At 43.4% G+C, this 11,837-nt stretch overlaps 1 protein-coding gene across 1 annotated transcript; it reads left to right on the forward strand.

Moving 5' to 3' along the window:
• Nucleotides 1-1,719: 1,719 nt before the first annotated feature.
• On the forward strand, nucleotides 1,720-11,600 carry LOC115355912 (uncharacterized). The gene is made up of 6 exons (XM_030046832.1): nucleotides 1,720-1,842; nucleotides 2,944-3,024; nucleotides 3,974-4,087; nucleotides 4,554-4,694; nucleotides 8,788-9,024; nucleotides 11,562-11,600. Exons 1-6 carry the CDS (start codon nucleotides 1,720-1,722, stop codon nucleotides 11,598-11,600), a joined length of 735 nt encoding a protein of 244 aa, XP_029902692.1.
• Nucleotides 11,601-11,837: the final 237 nt, after the last annotated feature.

Raw genomic sequence — 11,837 nt, forward strand, 5'->3', positions numbered from 1 at the left:
ATCCCTTAGCACTGACATAGTGCCTTTCACTGCTGATGACTATGCAGCAATTAACCAGTGCCTGACAGTTTTAAGGCCATTCTACCAGGCAACTGTTGAGCTGTCTGAGGAAAGGAGAGTGTCAGGGTCAAAGGCGATTCCTATTGCCAAAATGCTGAGACATGTAATTTCTGCTGAATGTGCCCAAATGGCTCCTTGTGTTGGTGCCACTCTTGCCAACCACCTGAGAAATAATCTGAGTGAAAAATTCAGTGGCTTGGAAAAGGTGAACTCCCTGTGTGTGGCCACCATCTTGGATCCACGGTTCAAACAGGCTGGCTTTACAAATCCAAGCAATGCTCAGGCTGCTGTTGAAAGGCTGACACGAGAGTGTGCCAGTCTTATTGATGGGTCAGCAGAAGATGTGCCAGTGGAGACTGCAACAACATCTGCCAGTGCTGGTGAAGACCAGTACAACTTGTGGGCTTTACTGGACAACTATGTAGAGTCTCAGCAACGCACCAGCAGTGCATCTGCCAGCGCTACAGTGGAGATCCAGAGGTATGCATGTTGATTACTGCTGAAACATCAGTTGTTTTATTCAGTCATTCAATGTCTTAGTCATTCTTGTCTTCTTGTGTCATAGGTATTTGAAAGAACAAATTCTGGCAAGAGCAGAAGATCCCCTGAAATACTGGGTGGCACGCAGGACCTTATATCCTACGCTGTGGAAACTTGCGTGCAAATATCTGTGCATCCCAGCATCATCTGTTCCCTGCGAAAGGATTTTTTCCAAAGCTGGGGAGCTGGTGAGCCAGAAGAGGAGCAGACTGAAGCCTGCCACAGTGGAAAAACTCTTATTTCTAAATAAAAATCTGTGAAGACAAATAACTTGTGTGCTTCTGTGAATAATCATTCCAAATCGACCATACAAGTCCCCAAATGACAAACCATTATCTTTAAAGGTATTCCTTAAAAACACTGGAATAAAACAGTTAAAAAAAACAACAATGTTTCTGAGTTCAAACACCATGATCATTTGCAAAGTAGGAAGGATCTCTGATCCTGTTATGTACAGTTTTTAAATAAAGCTTAAAGCTTTAAATAAATCCTTAACCAACATTTAACCCTTCATATCATTTAGATTTATTCTTTGGGTTAATCTGGAATGTGTTTTAGAATAAGGGTGAGAGTGTCTGCATATTATTTTTTTTTCCTTTTAATAAAGATGTTAGTTGCACTTATGTATAATGACGATGTAATCATTATTTGGTATGAATGAACAAAACACTTGAATGACCACGCAGTTTTTTTCTGAACTTTAATTGCTGACACGGGATTGAAACAGTGTCAGTGCTTCAGTCGTGCTCTTGAGAGGTTGCTATGGCTTCAGTTGTCCACCAGATGTCACCGTCACTGAAGCCTTGAAGCTTTGAATCTTTTTCGGCACAATTGTTAGGAAAGCCTCAGTGCTTCATGAGGCTTCACCTGCCCACCACTACTCATATCCTCATCCTTGATGGATTTTACTGGTCCGACCTCCACAGTCTTGTCGACTTTGAAATAAAACAGCGCATACTCCATGACTGCTCACGTTTGAACTAGCTAACGTTAGTTGGCGCGTTTGCTAGAAGATAACCGTCTTAGTAGCAAAGGACTCTGGGATGCGTGGGGACGCGGCACGCCCTGCGCGCATGCGCAGTGCACAAGACCAGGCACGCAGATCTCGCCTAGCCGTAGATGTATCAGCCTAGCCTACTAGAGCAGTTTATTATGGCTCAAAAACGTGGAGGTTATCAGAAGTATTTGGAGAGCGAATCAGACGAGATTCCAAGGAGAACCAAGTACAGATGGAAAAGACAGGTAAGTTACGTAGATAATACTCAGGTGACATGACCGATAGATCAGAGTGTGTGTTTCCTCTCTCTCTCTCTCTCTCTCTCTCTCTCTCTCTCTCTCACACACACACACACACACACACACACACACCGTCCGAAAGCGCCGGCCCGGTCTTATGCCAAAGTGTGGTATCCTATAAAATCGGTGTCAACGATCAAACATTATTTTCATTACAAAACCCAGTTGTTTTTGTCTGTTATTACTAGCCAGCTAGTGCCAGCGACCTGTGCCACATTTTGTGAGCTAAGTTTATTTTCCGGAGAAAACCAACATTGAAAAGGACGTACTGTGGTTCTCAACCTGTGGGTCTGGACTCCCAGGGTGGTCGCCACAGAATTATGGGTGGGTCCCCAGATGACAGTGAACTGATAAATTAGGGACTTGTGAGACCCTCAAAGAAAAATACTGCTTCAAAAGTGATTAAGCAATCAACAAACTGCTAAAAACATTGGCCAAATTGTAGTAGTAGTAGTAATAATAACAATAATAATAATAATGATTTTAATAATATTATAATGATGGCAAAAATTGAAAATAGCTGATCTGCAGGCTCACAATGCCATGCAACACGAGGCGTTGTGAGCCTGTAGATCTGCTATTTTCACAATATTTATCTGTGGAAAATAGTAAAACAAATTGGGGGGATCCCAAGTTCAAATATGATTTTGGGGGTTCACGGCCTGAAATGGTTGAGAATATGTCACTGTAGTAGACAAACAAACCGGGGATTCTTACTAATGTTACCTCAACACATCTCACATCAGTATCGGTAACCTATAACATACAAACACGTAGCCAATCCAGACACACAAATGAATACACAATCAGCTGTATGTCATCTACTCATCAAATGGTGTGATTATTCCAGAACTTTCTATTCGAAAGTAGTACCAGTTGGCAAGTGTCTTGTCAATAAATGAAAATGATAAATTTCCCAGCTAACTGAATTAAGTAAGGTAGCTTCAAGCTAGTATAGCAAGGTAGGATTCTGTATTTGCCATTCATATGCCCTTGTAATTAAGTGACCTTCTTTAACTCATTTTCTTTTCACTGGTAAACCTGTAGAGAAAGAGAGAGGAGGACTTGGCGCATTCCCAAGAAAACCTGGGCAAGGGTTCCAGGGTTGCAATGCCTGGATCTTCAAAGGTATGTTGTCAATCTGTTACAATTCAGACACCTTCACAGTGTATCTTGTTAGTGCTTACATACTTCAGTCGTGCACCTCCGACTTGGAGGTGACCAGCTCCTCCAAAGAACATTTGATCTAAGGAATGAGTTTTAACCAGCTGTATGGTTAGACTAATTAGACTACGGCATAACTGTAGTCCAGCTCCAGTACTTCAAGGAGGAAGCTCACTTTGGTTACTATTGGATGAAGTGATTTATTTCAGGGTTTTGTACCACATCTGATTAATCACTTCATCCAATAGTATTTCACAGGAAACCAATGCGTACGCCTCGTCCAGGAAGTAGTGAACGGGACTGCAGTTATGCGCTTAGCCTATGTTCCTACAGCTGCCCAGCTGGTTGAACAGAGCTCATTAGTATCCAAATCACATCAGCTCTATGTCTTCTATGTCATATAGGGTTATATCTGGCTCTATTTCTTACACCTGCCTTATAATATTTTTGTTAAGAAAACATAACTGTGAGCTATGCAATGTGGGGGATTAAAGCTAACCCACTGTGCAATGATTTTGGTAAATAGAATACAGTTTCCAAAAGGGTAGGTTAACTTTGTGTTCTCCACGTTGTTCCAAGTTAAAAATAGATACCATGACAAAAACATATTGTCAGGTCAGCAAGTGGTGCCGTGAGCAGAGTAGCCGCCCCATGTAGAGGCTGCAGTCCTCACTGCAGGTCGCCCCGGTTCGAATCCCGCGTCGGACAGCCCTTTCCTGCATGTCATTCCCTCTCTCTCTGCCTCCCCCTTTCTTGTCCACTGTCTACTATCAAATAAAGGCAAAAAGCCAAAAAAAATACTTAAAAAAAACATATTGTCAACTACTACGCAAAAAGATAATCCTGCATAGACTAGAACAGCTGGTGTTGAAATGGAATATAAAATGTGATATTTTTGTATGTTTATCTGCAGGCAAAGGAAAATGCATCTGATCCTGAAGAGGGCATGAGCGGTGAAAACACAGGACCTAGTAGAGACTTGATGCAAGGAGATTCTGATGAAGACAGCATGCCTGGGCCTTCAATGGTATGTACTTAGATTTTGCTTCAGTAGTATAATAGTATTGTCAGCCACGTTCAAATTTCACTCATGATACTTGTATTACCTGTAATCATACACTTTTATTATCTGTTTGGATAATAAAAAGGACCCCAACTCCGTTCATACTTACTCGTTTTCATGCACTCTCAGTCATCGTAGGTACATAAATAAGGCACCTTTTCTATCATAAGTGAATCAATACTAGGTAGTATCTATTTGAATCTGTACTTTCGGTACCATCCCTTCTATTAGGTGCCCATCCCTATTTATTACATGCATGATTTATCAGATTCTTTTGGACGGGCAGGTTCGACTCAGTTTATAACAATATCTCATGTAAAGTAAGCCGGTAACATAGAAAGATAACCTTATTGAGACTAACTCGAGAGCTTAGAAATGAAATGGAACAAAACTACCGGTAAATCATATTGTTTTCTGTTTTAACCCTCAGAGTGAGGAAGAGGCATCTCGTTTTGAGGAGAGCCAGGCTGATGAGGAGAATCTTGAGGGCACGGGCGGTGAAAACGAAGGAGCCAGTAGAGACTTGACGCAGGGAGATTCAGATGAAGAAAGCATGACTGGGCCTTCAGTGGTATGTACTTATATTTGGCTTCAATAGCCTTGGTAGTGTGTAATAGTGTTAGTGTGTTAGTGTTAGTACAAGGATACAAGGATACAAGGAAGTTTATTTGTCATTATACAACAGGTTGAATAATGAAATTAAAGTGTGGTTCCCTCTTGATTGATTAATTGATTGTATAGAAAATAAAATTATTAAACATGGAGGAGTGCAGATGGTGCATTTAGTAGTCTCACAGCCTGAGGGAAGAAGCTGCTCTGTAGTCTGGTTGTACGGCAGCGAATACTTCTGTATCTTTTGCCTGATGGCAGCAGGGTGAACAGGCTGTGGCTGGGGTGGCTGTTGTCTTTTAGGATCCTTTTGGCTCTGCGCAGGCACCTCACCTCCCCGATATCACTGATGCTTGGTAGATGGGTGCCAATGATGTTTTGGGCAGTTTTAATCACTCGTTGCAGAGTCTTCCTGTCCTGGGCCGTGCACATCCCATGCCAGTTTGTGATGTTTCCAGTCAGGATGCTTTCAATCGCTCCTTTGTAGAAGCTGACAAGAACTTGGCGTGGGAATTTTGCTTTCTTAAGTTTCCTTAAGAAATACAGCCGTTTCTGGGCTTTTTTAACCAGGGCAGAGATATGTGAAGTCCATGTTAGGTTCTCTGTTATGTTGATTCCCAGGAACTTAAAACTGCTCACTTGCTCCACCTCAGCTCCATTAATGTAGACAGGGTTGTGTGTCTTTGCCTCTTTTTTTCTAAAATCAACTATCAGCTCTTTGGTTTTGCTGACGTTGAGCAGTAGGTTGTTTTCTGTGCACCATTCTGCAAGATGGTTGATTTCCTCCCGATATGAGAACTCATCATTGTTGGAAATCCGGCCGATGATGGTGGTGTCATCCGCGAACTTCACAATAGAGTTCTCTCCATGTCGGGGGTTGCAGTCGTGGGTGTACAGCGTGAACAGGAGGGGGCTGAGCACACAGCCCTGGGGAGCTCCGGTGTTGAGCACTAGAGTGGAGGAGGAGAGACTGCCAATCCGAACTGACTGGGGTCTGTTTGTGAGGAAGTCCAGTATCCAGTTGCAGAGAGTGGTACTGATGCCCAGAGTGTTCAGTTTTCCAATCAGCTTCATGGGGGAGATTGTGTTGAAAGCTGAGCTGAAGTCAACAAACAGCATTCTGATGTAGGTGCTGCTTTTCTCCAGGTGAGTGAAGACTGAGTGGAGAGCAGTGGAGATGGCATCCTCTGTGGATCTGTTGGTTCTGAATGCAAACTGCTGAGGGTCCAGACTGGCAGGGATGTTGTTCTTTATGTGCTGGAGAACCAGTTTCTCAAAGCACTTCATCAGGATGGGGGTGAGTGCCACAGGGCGGTAGTCATTTAGATTAGACACTGCGGACTTTTTAGGCACAGGGATGATGGTGGCTGTCTTGAAGCAGGTGGGAACACTCTCCTGTGACAGTGATATGTTGAAGATGTCAGTAATGACATCTACTAGCTGGTTGGCACATGTTTTTAGTACATGGCCAGGGATGTTGTCAGGCCCAGCAGCTTTACTCATATTCACTTTCAGCAGGACTTTCCTCACATCCACTGTGGATACTGACAGTGGCCGGTCCTCTGGAGGCGGAGTAGACTTTACAGCTGATTCCTTGTTGAGGAGGTCAAAGCGAGCATAGAATGTGTTTAGCTCGTCTGGTAACGTGGCCTCACACATGATGGGAGCGCTCCTGGTTTTGTAGCCTGTCACATTTTTGACCGCCTGCCACAAGTCTTTGCTGTTGTTGGTGTTGAGGTCTCTCTCCAGTCTCTGCTGATGCCTTCGCTTTGCCTCCTTGATGCCAGCTTTCAGGTTTGCTCTGGCGGTGTTGTAGGCTTCTTTGTCACCTGACTTGAAGGCAGCTTTTTTGGCTCTACATAGAGCTCTCACCTCTCCATTCATCCAGGCTTTCTCATTAGGGAATGATTTAACTGTCCTTGTTTTTACCACATCATCAGCACATTTGCTGATGTATGATGTCACTGATGATGCGTATTCTTCAAGGTCAATATGGTTCTCCTGGGTAGCAGCATCCCTGAACATCTGCCAGTCCGTGCATTCAAAACAGTCCTGTAGAGCTGCTGCAGCTTCATCTGTCCACACTTTAACTGTTTTTACAGTTGGTTTGACCCTTTTTGTCAGCTGGATGTAGGTAGGCAGGATAAGCAAGGAGATGTGGTCTGACTGGCCAAAATGAGGACGAGAGAGGGCTCTGTAGCTGCCAGGAACATTGGTGTAGACATGGTCCAGTGTGTTGTTTCCTCTGGTGGGGATGTGGACGTGCTGGTGGAATCTTGGCAGAACAGTTCTGAGGTCTGTTTGATTAAAATCCCCAGCAACAATAATAACAGCATCTGGCTGTTTTGCCATCTGGCTGCTGATGACCTCATACAATTCCTGGAGTGCATTTTTTGAATTTGCATCCGGTGGAATGTAAACAGCAGCAACAAACACACTGGTGAATTCTCTTGGCAGGTAATATGGCCGACATCTGAGCAGTAAAAACTCAATATCAGGTGAACATTTTCCATCCACTCTGACTGCACCTGTGCACCAAGCATCATTGATGTATACACAGAGCCCGCCCCCTCTCGTCTTACCGGAGTCTTGTGTTCTGTCGGCCCGGAACAGGCTCCGCCCGTCCAGTGTTAAAGCCTCATCCGGTATGTTTTCATGTAGCCACGTCTCTGTTAGGATGAGAACGCTGCAGTGTCTGATCTCTCCCTGCTGGGTCAGCCTGAGCCGTATCTCGTCCATTTTGTTCTCCTGTGATCGGACGTTAGCCAGGAGTAGGCTGGGTAACGGCACAGCCTTGGGTCCAAGCCTCCTCAGCCTCAGTCGCACCCCGGCTCGCCTCCCCCTCCTCCTGCGTCGACTACACCGCCCGCGATGACGTCCGATCCGAACGCCCTGGTCGTCGGATCTTAAGATGCCGAGTGCAGATATAATCCCAACGTCCGCGGCACTCAGTTCAATTTTTGCACTTCCTTTCCTGATGTTGAGGAGTGTATTACTGTCATAAGTAATACACACGCAGGTGGTACGATTCTCAGCAGTAAAAACAGAAGAATCGCTCCTATTTTTGTTGAAATTAAGGGAGCCATCAGCTGCTGCATCCATGTGCGCCGCCGTTGCCATGGTAATAAGACATGGTAGTGTCAGCATTGTTGCTTGTGAGACTGTCTTACTGTCTGTGAGACTGTCTGTGAGACCTAATATCTGTTGGAGAAAATTTCCTAGCCTGGCACAGCTACTCATGTTCTTGTGTTAGATTACGGGTTTTCCCAGACTTATGTCTGGATAAACGCTCAAATCAATGTAATGTACTAATTACTACGTAATGTAATAAAATGCATTTTTATCCGAAATGTGTCTGACAGCAGGAACGAAACCGCTAGGCGTGCAGTTTTCAGTTTCCCTCCCTATGCATAGAGAAATCAGACAGTGACAGACACAGTTCAGATGAAAATGCCTTTTAACAAAGCAGAATATAACACAATTTCTGAACAAACATATATGGTATGGAGACATAGGAAAGCCATTAGAAGGCCACAGGATTAAAAATGTGGATTTCACAATCTTAATCACATCAGTTGGCTTACATTTCAACGCAGTCATTCAGTAGTAGAGCCAAAATGTTCTATTATGTAATCTTAAAAAGGTTGAAGTCCATCTGATGGTCACATCCCAAAGGACGCAAAATTTGTTCTCCGCATTTGACCCATCCCCTGAGGGAGCGGTGGGCAGCAGCGGTGCCGCGCCCGGGAATCATTTGGTGATCTAACCCCCCAATTCCAACCCCAAATACCGAGTGCCAAGCAGGGAGGCAATGGGTAGCATTTTTAGAGTCTTTGGTATGACCCGGCCAGGGATTAAACCCCCAACCTCCCAGTCTCAGGGCGGACACTCTACCACTAGGCCACTGAGTTAGCATAGCCTTACTTGAATAAAATAGCTGAGTGGAGAGGTATCTCATGTGAATAAACATCTCTTGGCTATACAGCCTTTTTCAGAAATAGAGTTATTAAATAAAGAATAAAACTAAATCTTTTTTTTTCTTTGTCAACATGCAGAATGAGGACGATCCATCAGATCCTGGAGAGAACCTGTCTGATGATGGTGTGATTGCTGGAAGTCAAGGAGCCGAGGAAGATTTGATTCAAGTTGAAGCTGATGCGGACAGCATGCCTGTGTCTTCAGAAGACAAACCAACAGATGATCTGTTGTTTCCTGGGGCAAGTTTTACAAAAAAAGAGACTGTATTGATGCTGATGTCTTATGTGTTACAGCATAATTTAACCAGCGAAGCAGTAAGTCACTTATTGGAAATGTTTAACATAATGTTTCCAGGTCTTATCCTGGCATCACATTACCTCTTCAACAAAGAATTTGGTAGTTACTCTGATTTTGATGTTCACTTCTATTGTGAAAACTGTCTGACATACTTTGGCATTAGAGCAGACTGCCCTTCTCAGTGTAACTCATGCAACACAGTTTTTGACGCTGAAGCAAATTTAAAGAAGGGCATTTACTTAATTGTTTTGCCACTTTATGGACAGATAAAGCAACTGTTAGAAGTACATGATGTAACTCTTAATGAGAAAACTACAACCACTGGGGTTTTTTCTGACACAGAGTCTGGTCAAGAATATCAAAAACTATGTGACACTGGAGTTCTCAGAAAGGATGATTTGTCTCTTATTTGGAACTGTGATGGTGCACCAGTCTTCAAGAGTTCCAAATGTAGCATTTGGCCCATCCAGTGTCAGATAATAGAGCTAAAACCAGAAGTGAGGAAAAAACATGTTTTGGTGTCAGCGTTGTGGTTTGGGCCAGGTAAACCATCTGTATTTACATTACTAACACCCTTTGTTAAAGAGGCCTCACTGTTGGAGAAGAAAGGTGTTGAATGGCAAGATGTTCAGGGAAACAATCGCATCTCAAAAGTGTTTGTTCCCAATCTCGAGCTGTGACTCGGTTGCTCGTCCGATGCTACGTAACACAAGGCAGTTCAATGGTCGCTATGGTTGTGACTTTTGTTACCATGAAGGCGGTAAAAACTATCCGTACCAGAACCTAAACTTAGAAATGAAAAAGATCATTACAGGCATGCAATGGTTGGTACAGAGAAAACCCCAGTGTATGGAGTCAAAGGGCCATCTCCTTTAATGAAGCTTGAGCATTTTCAGTTGATAAATGGTTTTGTCCCAGAGTACCAACACAATGTGTGCTTGGGAGTCACTCGTCAGATAGCTTCATTGTGGTTTGATACTGAAAACCACGAGAGGCCCTGGTATACCGGCAGACAAATAGAGGAAGTGAATTGACGACTGAAACAAATAAAACCTTCTGTTGAGGTATCAAGGACCCCAAGATCGCTTAATGAGAGGAAATTTTGGAAAGCTTCGGAGTGGCGAGCGTTTCTCCTCTTTTATGCTCTGCCTGCTTTAAAAGGCATACTCCCTGCCCGGTTTTGGAACCATTTTTTCTTACTCGTTTTTAGCATGTATACACTACTACAAGATCAGGTCAAGTCTAGCTGTACATTCATGTCTGAACTGTCTCTAAAGAAATTTGTGATACAATTCCAGAGACTCTATGGCGAACACAACATGTCATTCAACATACATTTGCTAACACATGTCCACCAGAGTGTAAGACATTGGGGTCCATTATGGGCTACGTCGACATTTGTATTTGAATCTAATATGGGCACTCTGCTAAAGTATTTTCATGGAACCCAATATGTCCCCTCCCAAATTGCCTCTAAGTTCCTCTTGTGGAGAGAGTTGCCAAAAAGGTTCAAACAGATAAGATGTCCAAAGTTTCAGTCCTTTGTCGAAAAAATGCACTTTAATGAACGAAGAACTGAAAAATGCGAGGTACTGAATGAAAGTGTTACAGGGTTTGGGCACCCCCCTGTGAGAGCAAATGTGACAAATAGGCATGCTATACAAAACTTGTGTCGATCTTTGGGTAACCACTTTACTGTTGGTGACTGCTTTTGGTCATATAGACGTTTTTTGATTGATGGAGTGCTGTACCACAGTGAAAGGTATGAAAGGCAAAAAAAAAGATCTAACAATGCAGCACGCTTGAATGATGGCACATTTTGCCTGCTTGGCGACCTTGTGGTTTTTAAAAGCAGCTGTGAACATCAAAGCCCTGCAACTTGTGAGTGTGAGAAAAATTGTTGTATTTTAGTTGAGATGCTGAAAACAAACAGAAGGCCAGTGTGTAAAGACCCGCAAGTTGGGGTAGTGAGTAGTTTCATCCATGTTGTTGAGAAGACTGGTAATATTTGTGCGATCTGGCCAAATATGGTTCAGAAGAAATGTGTTTTGGTTGAAGTTGATCATTTGTATGTAATCCCATTGCCGAATGTGCATGAACGTGACTAGACTGCCCTGCAACTTGTGAATATGAGATGCTGAAAACAAACAGAAGGCCAGCATGAATCATTCATAGATACTGAATACTAACAATGGATTATTATATATTATACAGTACAGGCCAAAAGTTTGGACACACCTTCTCATTCAATGCGTTTTCTTTATTTTCATGACTATTTACATTGTAGATTCTAACTGAAGGAATCAAAACTATGAATGAACACATGTGGAGTTATGTACTTAACAAAAAAAGGTGAAATAACTGAAAACATGTTATATATTCTAGTTTCTTCAAAATAGCCACCCTTTGCTCTGATTACTGCTTTGCACACTCTTGGCATTCTCTCGATGAGCTTCAAGAGGCAGTCACCTGAAATGGTTTTCCAACAGTCTTGAAGGAGTTCCCAGAGGTGTTTAGCACTTGTTGGTCCCTTTGCCTTCACTCTGCGGTCCAGCTCACCCCAGACCATCTTGACTGGGTTCAGGTCCGGTGACTGTGGAGGCCAGGTCATCTGCCGCAGCACTCCATCACTCTCCTTCTTGGTCAGATAGCCCTTACAGAGCCTGGAGGTGTGTTTGGGGTCATTGTCCTGTTGAAAAATAAATGATCGTCCAACTAAACGCAAACCGGATGGGATGGCATGTCGCTGCAGGATGCTGTGGTAGCCATGCTGGTTCAGTGTGCCTTCAATTTTGAATAAATCCCCAACAGTGTCACCAGCAAAACACCC

This window comes from Myripristis murdjan, chromosome 24 (genome assembly GCF_902150065.1).
Source record: "Myripristis murdjan chromosome 24, fMyrMur1.1, whole genome shotgun sequence".
Lineage (NCBI taxonomy): Eukaryota > Metazoa > Chordata > Actinopteri > Holocentriformes > Holocentridae > Myripristis > Myripristis murdjan.